Genomic DNA, 19422 nt, shown 5'->3' on the forward strand with positions numbered 1-19422 from the left:
AAAGGGTTACTGGAGAGTAAAATAGAAAAAATACCTTCTCTAGAAGAAAAATTCCATGGGCTTGTAGAAAAGCACTTAACTAGTGCACACTGGAGCTGGAAACTAGAAGGCAAAAAGGAATGAGAGAAACTTTGGATATCATCCTTCCTCCCCTGCAGGAGCTGCCCAGCCCATTATATGTCAGTGCTCTTGAAAGGTCTATAACAGGAGGAGAATATTTCACTTACATAAGGTTTTCAAAAGCCAACTGTAGCCGAATGAAAAAGCTTTTTTTCAGGGAATTTGCACCACTGCATAAATGCAATGGCAACTACTCAGGCATTGCATCTATACTCAGCTGTTGAGAAAAGTTTATTTAGCAAAGCCATTAAAGCCTGATTAAAATTTAATGGAATGATAGGATAAATGTGGTGAGTCCACTGAGGTCTGAATGGCTGCCAGTATTGATTAACGCCCTTAAGAGCCCAGTGGGAATCCTATCAAAAGCATATTTCAAATCTAAGCTATGGGAATCAGAATAAAGCCCTGGGTAAAAACCACCCTATCATTCAGATGAGTGTTTTATGTCCCTAAACAACAAGCAAATGAAACAAGATAATGGAAAGTTGCCAAAGGATTGTATCTGGGGATTTACACACACTGAAGATACGAGGCCAGATTTGTACCTGCAATAATTTCATCAAACTAGTTGAATTTTCCAAGGGTTAAGTATGGCCACAGTCTGTATCCAGATCAGATATTTGGATATATTGAAGGGTAACAGTTAATAGATTGTGCAGGGACACAACTGGCATGGAAACAGATGCAGAAGTGATTAAAAAGAGACTTGAGAGAGAAGACTGTTTTGCTGGTGGGAAAAATGTAGTTGTTCCAACGGCAAGGCTGGCAGTGAAACAATATAAAACCAAGCATGAGGAAAACAGATGCAGTAGAGGATGTGGAGAAATATACAGAGAGAGAAGAAGGACAATAAAATTGCAAGTGGTATGTTAGCAGGTCTGTCATTTCTTCAAAGGTGAAGATAATAAGTTTGAACTATTTTTGTCAAGGCAGAAGTGGAAAGAAATTTGAAAGGAGGGAGAGAATGGAAAAAGCATGAGATTGTTTTAAACTCAGGCATTACTGCTATACTGGTAAGGCAAATACTGAGATTTGGAAAGAGCAGAAAAAGGTTATGTTTTATGAAAAATTAATCAAGCATGGTCTAGGTTTGAAAGAGCAGAAATTAAAAAAGGAAGGAATGAATGCTTGTGATGTGAGAGGACAAAAGGTTAAAGGAGGTGTTGCAGATGAATCTGAGGTTTGTTGAAAGAATGGAGCTGTTAAGGAAGATAAGCAGGAGGTGAAATCTAGAGGTTTGGGGTCTGGTTTTTTTGGTATTTTGTTGTGGAGGTGGGAGGGACTTGATTCATCATTTTGCAAAAGTCGGGTGCTGGCACTTTGTTCCAAATCCTAATTCTACAGTTAGCTAAAAAAAAGTTGTCCATACACGGTGTGAAGAGTATTAACTGTTGGCAGCCAGCTTCATAATTTTTAAATCAATTGAACATTTAGAAGTATTAAATGAAAAGCAAAACCCAAATCCTGTGTGGCTTCATTACATAAAGCATTGGGTAAGTCCATTTCCTTCCTTTATCGAAGACGCTTAAAGTATTTAAGAATATTATCTTAATTGCTAGATAGAACGTTTTTATTTAAAATATCTGTCACTGGTATGTTTTGGACTCTGAAATAACCCTTATTCTTGTGGTAGGGTCCTGTGATAGGGAATGTCATAGGCTCATAAGAGGGGATGGCCTTCTGTAAAATGTCTGGTTATCACACTTGTGTCTTGAGGCTGTGAGGTCTTCTAGCTGTCAAAGTGTGTTGGTATTTTCCTTTTACCATTTTCTTTCTGGATTTCTTTTATTTATTCTTTAAATATTTATATCCTAACGAGCTGGATACAGGTCCCAAACCATTGAATCATTATGGAAATGCTGAAATACTTTGCTGACCAGGGATAAAGTTAAGCATATCTCTACAGTTCAGCCCATTGCTTTGGTGAATCTAATTAATTTATTGTACTTACTGTAAGCCTCTCCCCTACAAAAAATCATCTTGCTTAAATGTATCAGCTAAGCAATAGAAATGTCCTGAATGCTGATCAGAACATTGCTACTTCTCTGTTGCCCAATGCTAAAGGTGCTGGAGGAGAAAATGAAAAGTTAACTTGCTTGCAGGAGAGAGTTGTTTGTTTTTGTTTGGCTGTTCCTCCTAACATAAAAGCCTGGCTCACTGAATAATCCATGAGAAGCTAAATGTCTGCCAGCTGAGGTCACAAAAATAATCCTGTAAGCAGTCTGCTGTAAATGGTAGACAGGGCAGACCTAAAAAAGGCAAAGAGCCCATAATCACATTTCTATACATGTACTCACTTGGTTCCCACTGCTACATAATTCATGAGCTGTCTGATGTAGGACATAAAGAAATGTTAACTTTAATGCTGCAGATGGGGAAACTGAGGCCCAGAAAGACTGACCAGCTGGACAAGTGTGTTTAATGGCACAACTCTTATTTACATGTTCAACACTGATAGGAGTTAAGCAGCTTAATGCATTCATGGGTCTGAGCTTAAGGGCTTTCTTCCAGGAAGACTTTGGAAAAGCTTTGGAATAACCCCTGAATTTCAGCCCAAATCTCCTTTTTAATCTAGTGTTCAGAGATTATATGGTGTTAGGTGCAGAATAAACATGAGATAAAGCTCCAGACTTTTTCCAGGCAGTTCTGGGATTTTTTTTTTTTTTCCTAAACAAAGAAGCTCTCCCCAAAAAAGGCAAAAAAAGTGAGGTAGCACCAGTACCTCAGTGCAGACAATCAAGGCTGAGACCATAAAAAGAGGGTTCTTTGTTTCCTGAGGCCAGGGAGTAAAAAATGAAGAGAGGATTGTTGTGTGCTTTCTCATTCTTGTACTAAAGAACAGTGTTTGGGGAAGGTGTTCTTAGTAACCTATTATAAAAGATGTTAAATTTTGTCAGTAGGAAGACTGTGGAATGTGTGAAAATATGGAAGAAAATGGGGATAAACTGCACAATGGGAGATGAGATGGCATGCACTGCAGACCAAGTCAAATAAGCATGTTGGCTGGCTAGGTTACAAGTGTGGTTTAAATAAAAGCTGTAGTTAGTATCACTAGAATAAAATTAATGTGTTCTTTGAACTTGCACCTTTCCTTGCAGAAGCACGATGGCCACTTCACAGTCATCCAGCTGGTTGGAATGCTGAGGGGGATTGCCTCTGGCATGAAGTACCTCTCAGACATGGGGTACGTGCACCGGGACCTGGCAGCACGGAACATCCTGGTCAACAGCAACCTCATGTGCAAGGTCTCCGATTTTGGTCTGTCACGAGTGCTGGAGGATGACCCTGAAGCTGCTTACACGACAAGCGTGAGTTTGCCTTATCTAATTTGAACAGCTGAGGGCCTCGTGCCCCTTTTATTCCAGTTTCAGGTTTGTTTATGCCACAGGAACAGCAGTTTGAGGTGGCTTGGCTCCGTTCCCAGTCATGTGATTCAATAAACACGTTGGCAGTGCTGAGGGAAATTTGTTTTGATTTTTGGCTAATAAACTTTGGCAAACATTTATTTTAAGCAAATGTGCAAGTATAAGAGGGGGACCTCTTTTCCTTCTTCTTGGGTTTGGTTTTGTTGGCTGTGGAGGGGTTTTTCCCCACATTGTTACCTCTTCTGTTAGTTTGTGTTCATTTACAAAGAGATGTTTCTAAAAGAGAGGGATGGAGGAGGAGACGGTCTCACCAGTTTCACTGTTGGAAGCTTGGTGTTAAGCCTTGCATTCATAAATGAAAATTTTCATTTTATTTCACTTCAGCTTACCTTCTAGCAAGACCTTTCTTGGATGGTTTAACTCTCAGTTCATTAATACTTAAATTCCTTATGTGATGCAATTAAATTGTTATAATGGAAAATGGGGTTTGGATGGGATTTTTTCAGGGGAAAGTTTTTCTGTTTGTGTCCACTGAAGTAAAAAGTTCTTGAACACGAAGAAGCTTGTTCAGTTTTGACTTAGATAAAAAACCTAAATTGTACCTGCAGTATGAAGAAAGTAAGGAAAGGAGTGCGTTGGTTGTTGCCAATAAAATGACAAGCTCTGATGCATCATTTTTTTGCCATACCAAAATGTTTAATTACAATCTTGTTACAGTTATTATCACGACATTAAGAATTTTGGCTAATTATAAGCTGATTTCAAGTAACTTTCATATCTATCACTGAAACTAAAACTATTTCAGAGTCAGAGTAGTCTGAAATAGTACTCTCATTAGTACTCTCACGAAATGCACAGAATTTGTATTTTCCCTTAGCAGAGCACGATGACAGAATTCTAATAAGAGATGATAATTTTTTTTTCTATTTCACTTTAAAAAGTGATGTATGGCCAAAATATGGAACTCATCTAATTTAACTGTATTGGAATAAGTGCTCTGGTGTAGCTGCTGAATTCAACATAGATATTATAAGGAGATTATAGATCTTATATAATTATATATGCATAGTATATGTTTATTTTTAGTTTAGGCCTAAGATAGAAATGTTCTGATAATTTTACTGTAACTTTCACTTCTTAGAAGAAGTTCTGTACAGAACTGCAAGCTGATTAGTCTTCACTCACAAGTCTCTTTGCAAGGTTTTCTATCAGGATCCATATGCAAGCTGGGGGGAAAAAAAATAAGCTCCTAGTTTTTACTTTACAGCACAGATTTCCTTCATTTATTTCTCGAAACCTCTTTTGCTTCACACTGCTTCTTAGTGTGAGGCTTGAAAGGAAAAATAAACATTACTGCAGCTTAACAAGTTATCACACGTTGGCTGAGCCTTGCTAATTGTCCCTGTGAGTGTGCTCAGCTGGCAGCAAGTGCCCCCAGTGACAGGCAAGTGAAGTTGCTCTGATCCTGGGCTAATCAGCCCAGCTGGTGGAAGGCCCTGGAAGTGGCCAACCAGCCTCTCTCCCAGTTAGGTTCAGAAAAAATACCAAATGACAACGGGAGGCTTTCAGCTATTTTTTATCCTGTAATTTTCTGCTGGATACCAATACAGAACAATTAGTTTTTCAGATTAGTTAGAGCCTGCCTTGTTCATCATAGCTGGAGCTGCTTTTAATCAGGAAATGTTTTGTTGGGGAAAAAAAAAAGAAAAAGGAATATTTCATGGTGATGTATCTGTGTTGAAGGACTTCCTTGAAACACAGGACAGGCTTTGATGAAGTGCTCACCCTGTGTCAGACATTTAAGGTGAATCTGTTTCGACCTTGAATTCCCCAAAGATAAACAAGCTTTGAAACTAAGGTGGGAAAATGCTCTGTGTCATTCTGATATGGATAAAAATCTTTGTAAATACGAAGAATTCAAAGCCACACAGTCAGGTATAATAGAAATTAATAGCATTTTAAATCACTCATTCCTTCAACTCCAGCTTCCCCTGCCCTCACAAATGGGTCTTCACACCCAGACTGTTTCAGTCACTGTGGCTGAGTCTGCCCAATTCTATTCTGTCACCTCTGTTCCCTGGGAAATGTCCTCCCCTCATTCCTTGGGACAGACTGACTGCTGCATTCCCTGTTCCACGTTACACTCATTCTGGATGAGCTGGGGATAGCCAAGTTTGCTGTGGGATGCTCTCTCCTGCCATATGCTCCATCCCCTGGCTCTTGCCCCCCTTGAGCAAGCCCAGTAGATGTTCTCTGTAGGAATGCTCAGCAGGAAGTCAAACAGCACAACTATGACCAAAATGGGGTGGAGACAGAAATATTTGTCACAGTGGCTGTGGAGGACTCAGTGGAGTCTTTCCCCCTTTAAGCAGCCTTTCATGGTAACAGAGTGGAATGAACCCCTGGAATGAACGGGCTGTCCTGCCCTCTTGCAGCTCTCAGTGCCCATAGCTGTGCCATTGACCTTTCTGCTCATCGTGAACATCTCCCCAGCAGCAGACTCTGTGTATTACTAGAGGGTTTTATAGCACCTCTTTAGTTCCACACTGTGCTTTTGCCATGTGAAGGTTAAACCCTCTGTGTTCTCTCAAAGATTCTGGTGCTTTTAGAATTCATCTTTCCTCTCCACAGAGATTTTTATTGATAACAGCCCAGTACCTGTAGCTGCAAGAAATCCATGGAGTGGGTCTGCATATTGAATAGTGGTATTTTTAGGCTCACATCTCCCAGTACAGCACTGTCAGTGCTCAGAGGAAACTCTGATTACTTTTTATTCCCATTTCTGTCTTTGTCCTGGTGTCAGAAATTGAATGGTACAATTTGATGTTTTCTTTGGAAATAAACTACAAGACAGTCTAAGCCAAAAAATAGAATTTTGTATCTGTGATGCAGTGATCAATATTTTGTCAATATTTGCATTTGCAGACACAAAAATGTAAATAGTTGCAAAAGGTAAACTGTGGCAAAACAGGAAAGGCCCTTGTACCTTGTGAATTTACCACACCTGAGCAGGCACTGCCTTGAAGTCAGAGATCTCAGATAACAGCTGACTTCCATGATGGCTCTTCTTTTTGTTTTGTCTTCTAGTCTACTGAGACAAAGGATGTAAATACATTTTTGTAAAGAATATTGTTTTGGTAAGAGTATTGATTTCTGTTTGCTATTAGGAATCACAACATTTACAGTAAGATACAATTTTAGAATAGGAAGGAGGAAATAAGGGGTAGGAACATTTGACTGCAAATCTTTGTGTTTCAGGTTGATTAGAAAATTTAAACTTTGGGGCAACTGAACAGTATGTGGGGTTTTTTCTATGGAGACAAAGCTTTCTTGTTTAGTAGTAGTTTCCAAGGTGACAGTTACTTATAAAAAGACATTTCTAGTATATAAACAAGCATTTCTCAATACAGAGGATATCCAGGCTCTTGGATCCCTGCTTTTAGATAGACTATGTTATATGTTGTAGATTCATTTAGTTTAAAACACAGTCAGGGTTTGCATGTATTTCAAAAAGAACCACATGCCTTCAGAGAAACTCTTTACATGTAGCAAAATATATATAATCAGAACTAAATCTGGGGCACTACTGTAAAAAGGACTAAAGTGGTATTTCTGTTAAAGGTAACACCTTAATAGTCTGCATTAAATCTGATTTTTAGTGAGTCAAAAGGCTGCTACAAACTGAATTATATGACACATAGAAGTATTCTAGATTTCTTTTATCAGCTGTATTTCTGAATTCAGCATTAATATATAAAATATTTGCTTATTTCCCTAATAGTAGTTAGAGAATTAATTCATTGCATTGCATTTCCTGAATCACTTTGTGAACTTTGAGTCTGACTCTTCTCAAGCCACTTGGATGAAACACCCCATCCAGGAAGATTTCAGGCTTATTAGATTCATTAGAGGAGCAAAGAAGATTGATGCTAGCAATCTATATAAATACTATGAAGCAGCAAAATTTGGGGGGATCAGGATGAAGACTTTGTGATTTTTCACTTCATTACATAATTTCCACATTGCAAGACGTTTTCAGTTTTCTCTTGCTTTTACACAAACAATGGGTTTTGCTAGAAAGTAAAACAAGATGCAAATGAGTTTCCAGTTAATTTGAGATGTTAACCAATAGTTTCTGAACAACTCCAGTGCTATGACAAGCATAATTTCCAGACATTTACTTTAAGATTCAAATTAATCATAGATCATGGAGTAAATTGGTTATTGGCAACCATTCAGAAAAAGAAGCTGTCTGTACTGTAAAGGTCTGCATTAACCTGTTTTCTTGAAAACTAATTGGTGAATAAAGTTGAGCACAACTGTTGTCAACTGGTTAACCCTGAGTGTAACATGACAGGAAGGGGCTGGAGCACGAGTCTGATGAGGAGTGGAGGAGGGAGCTGGGAGTGTTTAGTCTGGAGAAAAAGAGGTTCAGGGGTGACCTTGTTGCCCTCTACAACTGCCTGAAAGGAGGTTGTACCAGGGGGAATTTGGTCTCTTCTCCCAGGTAACAAGCAACAGGATGAGAGGAAATGATCTCAAGCTGTGCCAGGGGAGGTTTGGGTTGGATATCAGAAAAAATATACTTCCAGGGCCACTACGTGAGATTGTAATATTGTCAGCCAGACTAGAGATGCAGCCCTCAATCAGATCCCAAAGGGCTTGTTGCACAAGTCAATTGGTGTCGTTTTGCCTCATCAGGATTATTGTGCCCCTTTGCAGGAATCCAGCTGCTGGCAGCTGCTCCCAATGTCCAGATGCTGCCTGTCCCTGCTCTTAGCTGGGCTCCAGCCTGCTGAGTGCCATGGGATGCTTTTAACTGCAATATAACAGCAGGAATTACTCTAGTGGGACACTGCTACTGACATAAAGTAAATATTTTAAAGCAGTTACTATCATAGAATGTGGGCAAGAAGTCAATGAGCAAGTTAATAAGAGTTGTGTTAATGTGCTCAGCCTGCACCAGGGTGCGAGAGGTGCAGTGGTTAGTTTTAAAGTATGTGATGGGATTTGTGTCAAGTGGTGGTGAGACAAACCCCCTTCCCATGACTTGCCAGCTTCAGCTGGATCCATTCCCTGCTTGGGGTTGCAGACCCTGCATGTGCCCTCTTCAAGCCTCTGTCATCTGTTGTGTTGACCTGGACAAACAAAGAACATGCTCAGGTTGTGCTCAAGGACAAACAGCCAACTGGTAAAGGAGAAGCCAAAGGAAGGAGTGCCTTGGAAAAAAGACTTGTTGCCTTTGGGGCTCTAACAATGTGAGGTGTGATGGCTTTTAATAAGTAATTGTATGTTTAAAAGGAACAGAAATCCCAAACTTACTCGTTCAGGGTAGGGAAGGTGCTTGTTATTTACTTGGGCTGTTTATAGTAGAACCTGAAGAAGGAAATATGTGTCCTTGACAAAATTTAAATATTTTAATATATTCAACATCTTAAATATTCTCTTCTGCTTTTATTCAACTTTGATCCCAAGTTATTTAAGACGTTTTCTGATTTAACCCTCCTTAAAATTAGTGATAGAAATGTTAAGAGGATATAACACAGGCCACAGCAAAAGCAGACCCTTAGGAGGAAGGTCCAAGGACAGGAACGAGACATAAATATAAAATTAAACTCTCTCTCCATGTTTTCCCGGACTTTCTACTTCTATGAGTACTCTCTTTCCCCACTGTAACAGTTGTCATTTGAGTTCTGAGAACATATGGAAAAAAGCATGAAAATTTGCATTTAGTTACACAGAATCAAAAGGAACTTAATGGTTGAATTTAATTGTAAAACTATATAATATTACATTATTACCTCTCTCATCCCTGCTTTTCCTATCCCCACAACACTCCCCTAAGCAGGAACTCCAAATACAGATTTGGCAGAGAAACACAGTTGGAAATTTGCATTTCACTTTTTCATTCTCAAAATCATTATGAATTCAACGCAAGAATAAATTGTAGTGTAATCATAAACATTTGCCTTTCTTTTAGCTTGGATTTCAGCTTTTTGTTTCTCTGACTCCTCCCAGTTTCATATTAATAGGTTTGAGAATTGAACTCTATACGTATGTGCTTCTCCTCTTTCTCAGATTGGTTCTCTGGTCACCTCTAAGTGTGTTGATGAAAAATAGAGGCATGCATTTACAAATGACTTGTAGGGTAGGACTGAGAATTATCTACTTATAGATCTAAAGTGTCAGTGATGTTGAAGATCTTTATATCTAAGAAATAACTGATGAATCTCTTTGTGACATTTAATGCTGATGGTGATTGCGTTGGTTACTTTTCAGTACAGTGTTGTCTGGGAACAGTAAAGCAGATTTTGGTGCAGTGGTTGTCAACTGCTCTCCATGCATGGATTCCTGAAGTTTATCCAGTGGAAATGCAAACTTTGTGAGAAATTTCCCATTTGTGGGCTTTTGTACAGCACTTTGCACTGTGGTATCTTCCACGGATCTCTGTAAAGTAGTCCTCAGGCTCTCAGGGGTTGAACTCATGGTAGCAAAAAAAGACACAGGGATTAGGGTTATGAGAGGTATCCCAAGACTCAGAAAGGATCTGTCTAATGGTATTCACAGTCAGAGCTAAACCCAGCCACTGCTACAGAGGGTTGACAGGAAAACATAGACCCTACTTCAGAGATGTGAAGAGTAATGCAGAAAATTCACAGCAGTGAGTCTCTTACCCAGACCAAAAATTTGGCTCAGATGATCACTGGAAAAATCACTGTGTTGAATAATGACTGGTCTAGATCAGGAGTGTGCACTCCTGCTTCATAAAGTACAAAAATAAGGGTACGTTCACTTAGGTTAAGTGATGGAAAATTCAAAACTGTTTTAAAGATTGCGATAGTTTTATAGCACAGTGTGTAATTAAGCACAGGACTGCTCGCTACAGAAACCCATTTGGGCCAAGATTTCAACAAGCTGGTGTTTGTTTGTTGTAAAAAGGGCTCAATATTACTAGGGAGAAATAATATCCTAGTACTACAGTCAATAACAATTTTAAAGAGAGATGAAATCTCATATTTCAGCCTGGAGAAGGAAAGAGGGAGGACAGGAAGAAAAGAAATGTGAAATAAGTAACAAAGTGGGGATTATTTTCAAGCTTTCATGCCTTCCTCTGAAACATCTGATACAGCTACTGCTGCAGATTACAGAATTTGGATTTGTGTTGGAAACACAGTGTTGATAATACTGGGATGTTTTCCTTACTGCTGAGCAGCACCTGCACAGCATCAAGGAATTTTATGCCTTTGACCCCAGCCCACCAGTGAGGAGGCTGAGGGGGGGACACAGCCAGGACAGCTGACCCCAACACAAAATTAGCCATAGGAACTCCTTTAGGTAAAATGACTGGTGCAAAAACTTCCTTGTTTAGAAAAAAAAACTAAGAAAAAACACTGGAGTCACAGATCAGGTTAAATAGCAGAAGATTGTGGAATTGAGGAGAAAACCAGCCTATGAAAATACACCTGTAATTTTACTCTAGTTTGGCTATGATTAAAAGTAAGCAGTAACAGAGCAAATGAAAAATACCAGGCCAAGAGTTTTTCTGAGCCAACATACAAAATATTTCATATGTTCTTCAGCTAGATCTTTAATATTAGGATGCCGATCTGAAAAAGTATTTTAATTTAATTAGTTTGTGTTTTGTTACTTCACTTCAGAGTACAGTGACATGATTCACCCTTCCAAATAAAATTAATCTCTAGTTTACTTTCTAAAGCAAAAAAACCCTATTTTTCATTTTTATATTTTTCTGCAGTGTTGAGTTTCTGATTTCACTTTGGAACTGTCACACTACATTAGGGGATAACTACCTGGCTTTTTTTTTAATTCACATATGAAAAAACATTAAACAAAATATGCATCGCCAAAGACTAGATGAGGGTTTATGGGACCATTGTATTTTATTTTATTCTTCTTTATTGTTAGGATCCAGAGAGAATTGTAGAGAACTATCAGTATAACTTTGTGTGTCCTGTAGAAGAAATAAAATAAAACCCTACTTTCTAATTTGTAGTTTAATCGCAATTTTAATCTGTTTAAACCTGCAATTGCCCCTGCTCTGGGAAAATAAAGTTTTGTTACCAGAAGATACGGGTTGGTTCAATGGGTTTGAAGTGTACCTCTTTTTTGGAGAGCACATGGCCAGCCAAAGACATGAACCTGTGTTTTGGTTTTCCCCAGACAACTTATATTTTGAAATGTTTGGATGTCACATATTGTCTTTCTTTTCAGAACTGTAATTGCCATTTCTTCTGGGGAGCTAATGATCCGATTAGTACATTGGAAAAGGCAGAGACAGGGTCAGTTTTCCCTGGAGGGCTTAAGTAATACCTTTCATTGCCTAAGAAAAAAACCCTATAAATACGTTTTTCTTCTACTATAGCCTAGAATGAAGGATTATACATCAAATACGTCAAAGCACTGACTGATTTTAACATCACCAGAGTTGGTGTTATATAATTAGCCGGTAGAATATCTAGAAACTTATTTGGGGGGAAAATGATCTTTCTTGACTTGTGGTTATATAGCTAGTGGGAAAAAAAGGGCTCTCTTTTCCCCCCTCACAGACAGTGTTACCTCACAGTCACAAGTGTGAAGTCTGGGTTTGGTGTAAGATCCAAAACTTGCCAGTACTGAATCCATAAAAATAGGCAACGTTACATCTCTGAGCAAATCTTAAGTAGTTATGCAAGGAGAGAGGAGGGGGAAAAGGGCAAGGCACTTGCAAGTAATTTCTGAAATAACAGTTAAATGAGGACTATGAATCTCAGAAAGCTACAGGTGATGTTTTCAGAAACATTACAGATTTACCAAAGCACCAAAGTTATTGACCTCTCAGCTAGACATGGGAATCTTGGAAAATTCTCTCTGTGCACACTATTCACCTTGGAAACCAAGTCCAATAAAGTTAAGCATATATGTGTATACATGCACTGTATCCTATAAACAGTCATAGTATTTTATCATGAGTTCTTCATACTGCTAATAGATTTTAAGTTAGCAGTTATCAGAATATTAGTCTACTTTCAAACACAGCTGGGGTTTTAGTCCCAATTAAATATGGATTTAATTGCATGCATTTATAATTTTAAATCAGAATTGCCACTTCCAAACTATAATTGAAGGAGCTATTGTAAACATGCAGAACATGCTTATACATTTCTAGTGATACCTTTTTCACTCAGAGCAATACCATGCACACTTAAGGTTAAAAATGTAGGTGTACTGACACAAAATCCAAGTTGTTGCTTTGTTGCTAGTTCTGTGAATGAATGTAATCCTGAATGCCTCTTTTGTTAGACTAACTAATAATGGACCACAGTTCACTTAGTATTTTAATATTCAATGTATTGACCAAGGTGCAGTGTATCATAAAATATCTTTACTGTGTTGGAACATACCTGCAGTCTCATTAAAGGCTATTGGTACCTTGCAAAGATGGATTAAGAAAACTAAATTTGTTTCCTGTGTGCTGTTGAAGCTAAAAGAGTTAAGCAATTAATTGAGAAAAGAACCATTCAGCTCCAGTGATCCAAACAGCTCAGCTCTAACTGTATCATTTAGCTAAAGATCTGAGATATGGGTGCACCTGTTTTTTTACAGGGTGGAAGTTTTTTTGCCTGGTTCCTGAAGAATTGTCGTGTGTTATATTTGCATGCGACTGGCTAGACCTGTGTTTCATAAGGAATTTCATCAATTTGAAATTAATCAAATTAGAAAGAGGCATTAAAATTCCAGAGGCACTATTTTACTTTTTTTTCATGAAAACAAATGGTGACATAGAAAACAAGTTCTGTTAATTTAGCAAGGGTTTGACCTAATTGATTTTAGCCTGGAATTCTGATATCCAGTCTTCAAAACACAAATCTGGGGAAAACTGAGATTCCTTGTCTTTTTTCTTACTTACGTGAGGACTTTTTTTGTGTTTAGCCTGTTTGTGGTTTGGTTTTGGTTTGTTTTGGTTTTTTTTTTAAATGAGGATCAATAGTAATATATACAGTCACCAAAAGGAGGCAATAAAGAGAGGAGGGAGCAGAGCATTTGCAGGAATACCAAGGAGGAAAGCCTGATACTTCTGAAAGTACGGAGAGTCAGGATTGTTTTGATTTTGTTACAACCTAATGTTTGCTTAAGATAATCATTCACAAAGAGAGGGGGAGGGGAAATATCAGTGTTATGGAGATGCTGAAGTCCAGTCTGTACAACTTTATAAAAATAGATGAGGCAAATAAGTTTGGATGCAGAACCCTTTGGAACACTGAGGAAAATCTGAGGCTCTTCTCCCAGGGAACAAGTAACAGAACAAGAGGAAACGGCCTCAAATTACACCAAGGGAGCTTTAGATTGGGTGTTAGGAAAAAATTCTTCACAGAAATGGTTATCAAGCCTTGGAACAGTCTGCCCAGGGAAATGGTTGAGTCACCATCCCTGGAGGTGTTTAAAAGGCGTGTAGTTGTGGTGCTTTGGGACATGGTTTAGTGATGAACACAGTAGTGATGGGTCAATGGGTGGACTCAATGATTTTAGAGGTCTTTTCCAACCTAAATGATTATGTGATTCCATTTTCTTCTCTGAGTAATACTGCACATTAGGAAGGTCTAGGATACATTAATGACAGAGAGTTTGCAGGTAAAAAAGGAGTATATTTTCATATTCTTTAACTACTCTGTATAGAAAGAATTTTGCAAAGGGTAGACCCAGATAAATGTGAAAGGGTGGAGTTTTTGCTTGGTATGATTTTTACTTTTGTGTTTAGATGTGCAATACTCATGTTTCATCATCTCTCCTTTGCCCTTAAGGGGGAAACTATGGTCTGATTGCTGTTGTTTTGATATTCACTTCACCCAGAAGAAGGAAGTCAAAACCATGCACATCTCTCATGCTTATGAATTTTTCTGCTCACTTTGATACTAATTCTAATCTTTCTCCTGTACATTATATCAAAATTGTTGTAAATGAGAGTCTATAATTACAGTAGGTAGTTTCTGAAGCAAGACAGGCACATATGTTAAACTTAATCTACTTTCATATCTCTGTAACTGAAATGTTAACTTCCAAATGAGACTGACCTAGTTTTTCATCTAAATTAATCCCTGGTGAAATCAGCTACAGGAATTTTCACTGACCAGGTTGGAATTGTGATTTGCCCTAAATCAGAAGGATAACTACAGAAAGAAATTATTAATTGTTTTCTTACAAGAATGAAAGCCAAACTATTTTCAGTCATACACAAGCTCTTGGGGATCTCACTTGTGCCCTTTTCTGTGTTTTTCAGATTACCAAAGCCTTGCAATGGTAAATTTTTAGTCTCCTGGATTCTTTCTAATCTTGCTCTTTGGTAGACTTTCAAGTTAGCAGCTCCTTGCCCAGCTGAGAGTTCTTGCCTCCACTGTATACATGGGGAGGGATGATTCATGGTTCTATACATGGGGGATGATCCATAGTTTACCTTTATTGTGTTTTCCTTTAAACAGAATGTCACAGGAATATTGCGGCACAGTGGTTGTCTGGCTCAAAAACGTGTTAGATTTGTGTGACTGATAAATCTGGGTCAAACATCATAGTCAGTGCTCACTACTTATTCCGGCAAAACTCCTGTTGAGGCCAATGGGAGTTTTGCCTGACTAAGCACTGTGGGATTTTGCCCTTTCTACCTAAAATATTTGGTCTGTTCCTTGCACTCTGGAGGCAAATCTTATGTCTTGTCCTTGACTGCCCCACTGTGGCTGTATCATCAGCAGCTTGAAAGGTGGCAGAATCCCGAGCCTCCTGACATAAAGCACATCTTCATTGACAGGATATTAAAAAAGCCACATGTGCACAACTTGGTATTTTTTATATTTAAACTAATTCCAAAATCTACGTGCAGTAACTGTGTGTGCATTACTGCATGAAAAGGAAATGAGTTATTCATATTCTAGATTCCTCGTTCCCCTTTTTTCTACTGTAGAGCTTCAGCTTTTTGTTTTCAGTTGTAGGGGCTTTTAGAAAAAAAAAAAAAGTCTCATGTCTTTTTGTTCTCTCCTACAAACTGTTTCACGTGTTCAAATCACTACCTATTCCATAGGAGGCTTTTGGTTCACAGTTCAAATGTCAGGAACTTATTCAATGAGGATTAGGGCCAGTTTTGCAGAGTAATAGGTGAGACAAATTGAGTCATCAATCAACTAAATTTCACTGCTATCTTAAAATAATTGTCCTTACAAGTGAAGCATTAGATGAACCTGCTTCCTTGATCTCACAAAGAAATGTGTGGTATTGGGAAATAAAGGCATGTGGAGACTTGAAACGATGTGTGGAAACTATTTTCTTCTTAGTAATGTGGCCATGGTTACTGCTTTGATTTTACATTGTTTTTGTAAAATTAGTTCAAGTGCATTTTGAGATGAGACTTGTCACCCTCTGCGCTTCTACACCACATCACTAACTGCACTTTCATTTCTGCCCTAATTTCTATCTGCTTCTGTCTTCGCTCTCAGTGCATTACCTGTTACTGCTTCCTCTATTTTCTCTTTTCACTGCAACTTGTATTATATCAGACCCTCTGACTGGAACTATCACTTTTATTTTTCCATCAAGCACTCTCCTTTTCATTTAAATTTCCTCTTGAAGATCCACATCTGTGGTTTTTAATGCAAACTCTTTCAAATAAAAATGCAGTCAACTTACTCCTTATTTAAAAAAAAAAAAAGCTCTAGGTAAATTTCATAATAAATGTGTTGCACATCTCCTTAAAAGCCTGCTTATCCTTTCTCAGGCTGAATAACTCCCAAATCTTCAGAGCTTCCAGTGAAATAAATACTCCTAGACGTGGATAAGCTGTTATTCAACATGAACAATAACCTTGAGTGTGTTGGCTCTTTCTCCCACTGTAGCTCTCATGGCCAGTACAGAACACCTGGGACACAGCCAGTTGTAGTCTAAGAAAAATGCTTCTCCAAAATAAGGAAGCTGGTAACAATTATGAAATATTTACCCCTCTTTACTCAGATTCCCTTTAAATTCTTTCTGATAACACACACAGGGAACTCCAAGGATGTATTAGTTTCATGCCCAAATCCTGCAAGTCAGCCATGACATTTAGCCGTTCTTCTTATTTCAGACTCTTTAGCAATGTCATGGTTATGGTTAATTTATTGTATTTTTAAACACAGGAAGGCTTTTCAGTGCAGATACACTCCCAAAATTACAGGAGCAGTGCTATGGATTTGACATGTAGGCAGACATTCTCTGTTCATAGCCATCTCTTCCAGGAGAAGCCTGGAATATCCAGCAGTCTGGCCCTGGTTTCATTCTGCATCAATAAATAAACATTATACAATCATTTTAATGTAATTTTTGTATTATTTGTACTTATTTAAAACATATTTCTCTGAATTGATCATTGAATTTTCAGCAAATTATTAATTAAATCATTAGCTTCATCAAGTATCTAGTGTGACTCTCTTCAGCCGACTCTCCTCAGCCTTTTCTCTAAGAAATTAGAATAATTAATTCAAGTTGCTAATAATTATATGTAACAACATCTTTAAGTAAATGTTATCGATATAAAGTTTAATTTGGTCTTTGTTCCCTTGGTTCAATTTTTGGTATAATTTTCTCAGAAACATCTCCCTGGCTAATCTGTTCCTTATAAGTTTAGTATAGTTCATTACAGGAATTTAAGTAATTCAAATGTGTTTTAAAAGTAAACAGCTCTTGTGCTGGGGCTATGGTTTATTCAGGATACTTACTTTTCCAATGTGCAGATGTTGATTATGGATGGAAACATATTCCCAGAAGTTGAGAGAGCCTGTGTGTAACTGCCTTGAGTAACAATTGCTTTAGTAGTACTGTTCTAAATTAGAAGAATATATGATATACTGCTCGACCTTTACTAAGTTAGTTATTTCTAAACATTTGGAGTTGCAAAAAGGTGGGACATGAAAAGTCTATCCTACAGCATCCAGGCATGTCACAGAAGCCTATTACAGCATTTTTTATTAACACTGTGTAACTGCATTTAATTCTATCCTTTATTAATTTTCCACTGCTCAGCTGTGTAGCTTTAAAATTTTGTTTTACAGAAGTTCCTTCTCAAGAGCTCGTCTCTGCACTGCATTCCTTTGTGCTGGAGACATGCTGGGTTAAAATAGGAAGGCTTTATCCCATACAAATAAATTATTTGTTATAAGCAACACATTTCCTGGACTAGATGTTTGGGGTTTTTTTATCAAAAAAATTGAAAAACTTTCTGGGATTCCTTCAGTCTCTTGATCAAATAGTCTGTTTTTTCATGGTACAGCAATGTTACAATAAGAGGAGGTACAGGAAAAAGAGAGCAAATAGAAAGATACACCCAACAGCTGTGACTAACAAAAGAACTATATTTCATTGCATAGTATTGCTTCTGAAATTTGCTCAGTTCATAGAATAAAGGAGGGAAAAAAAACCCACACCACAATACACTGTAAATTATTCAATGAAATGAATGCACACTGTGTGTACAGACTTTCTTTTCAAAGTCTTTTCTAAACAGGAGCTGCAAAAGGTTCATGAAACTGTCATGCTCATAAATTGTTTAGCAGATCTGCTACACTCTTCATGAAAGAAATACACTGGAATACATAACTTTAGTTGTAATTTGTTGAGTTTTTAATATGTTTGCTTCTCTCAGATTGCATGTAGAATATTTGGCCTCCACCAGAAATAAAACCATAAGTAATATCTGCTTTTTAATTAGGAAAGGATGATGGAGGGGGTTGTATATATTTTTAGCGTTAACTATCCCCCACAGAATAGTAATATCACATTGACATGTGGAGGTGACAGAACAATCTACAGAGTAATTTGATATGCAAGGATACCACCTTTCCATGGTTAAATATTCTAATGTCAGGAGGCATCCTTCCAGAATTCCCTTCTCTCTGGGCTTTAAGTCCCTGTTGGAAACTGAGAAGAAAAGGTTTGTGACAGGACCCTGAGTCAGCCAGAATTTTGGGCAAACATGCAGATCTCACTTGCAGGCCAGGCTTAGTCAGTGCCTTTATGAATTATGCCAACTCCTTCTCATCTCTGGGAATTTCCTCTTTTCCTCCCTAAGGTTTAGCTGAGTGCTCCTCAGGACACATCTTTCCATAGCAGCATGAACTTCTCAAGCTCTCTTGCCTGCCACATCTTACCTTCTCCCAACATGTCTTTCCCTGAGCAGAGTCAGCAGCACGCCAAGCAAGGGGGCCTCCATCAGAAATAAAATCATAGGTACCACACCACCTTGTCCCAGGGCTTTCACCTTTAGCACAGGAAAAAATTATAAACAAAACAAAAAACACAAACAAACAAAAAAAACCACACCAAAAAAAAAAGAAACAAAACAAAAGAAAAATCAAAACAAAAAACAATGAAAAAACCTCTCTCTCTCACACACACACACACACACACAGAGAAAGGAAAACCCAAAACATCCATCTTACAGGTTTGCTGCCTTTTTCCTGTTCTAAAGACCTATCATTGCTCTGACTCCTGACTGAAGGGCTAGAAAAATGCCTAAAGAGCACAACAGGGAAGCTATAGATCTTCCTTCAAGCGCACTTTTTTTTTCAAGTTATACCTGAAAGCAGAGCCAAGCTCTTATTAAAAGTATATTGTAGGTGCAGCTGTGGGAACTTACTCATTTTAATACACATTTTATTATAATTGAGACAGCAAAATTATATAAGAAATTGCTTACTGGCTTCTTTGACAAGCTTTTTCGTTTGTGGGAAGGTTTGCCACAGTGCAGGTCTCAGAGAGGATGGCAGAAGCCTGTTTGAATCTCTGTGGTGTTCATACCTTTTTGGAGTCTGCTATTCCAACCATCTTCCATTAACATATTTTTTCCCTTGCCCTACATACCCAGTCACATTAGAAACCCTGTTTCACTGCTGCAGATGTTATGTTGTGGGAAAATGTACTTTCT

The 19422-nt window shown here is 38.1% G+C and overlaps 1 protein-coding gene across 7 annotated transcripts in view; it reads left to right on the forward strand.

The window, feature by feature from the left end:
* EPHA6 (EPH receptor A6) overlaps positions 1-19422 on the forward strand; it is a 447233-nt gene that overhangs the window by 385446 nt on the left and 42365 nt on the right. For all 7 annotated transcript variants that reach the window (XM_027666146.1, XM_027666144.1, XM_027666147.1 and 4 more), the window contains one exon: positions 3219-3428. In XM_027666146.1, coding sequence (XP_027521947.1) covers positions 3219-3428 — 210 coding nt within the window. The remainder of the gene's footprint in view (positions 1-3218; positions 3429-19422) is intronic.

Source organism: Corapipo altera, unplaced genomic scaffold (genome assembly GCF_003945725.1).
Source record: "Corapipo altera isolate COAL_440 unplaced genomic scaffold, ASM394572v1 RXGC01000115.1, whole genome shotgun sequence".
NCBI classification, from domain to species: domain Eukaryota; kingdom Metazoa; phylum Chordata; class Aves; order Passeriformes; family Pipridae; genus Corapipo; species Corapipo altera.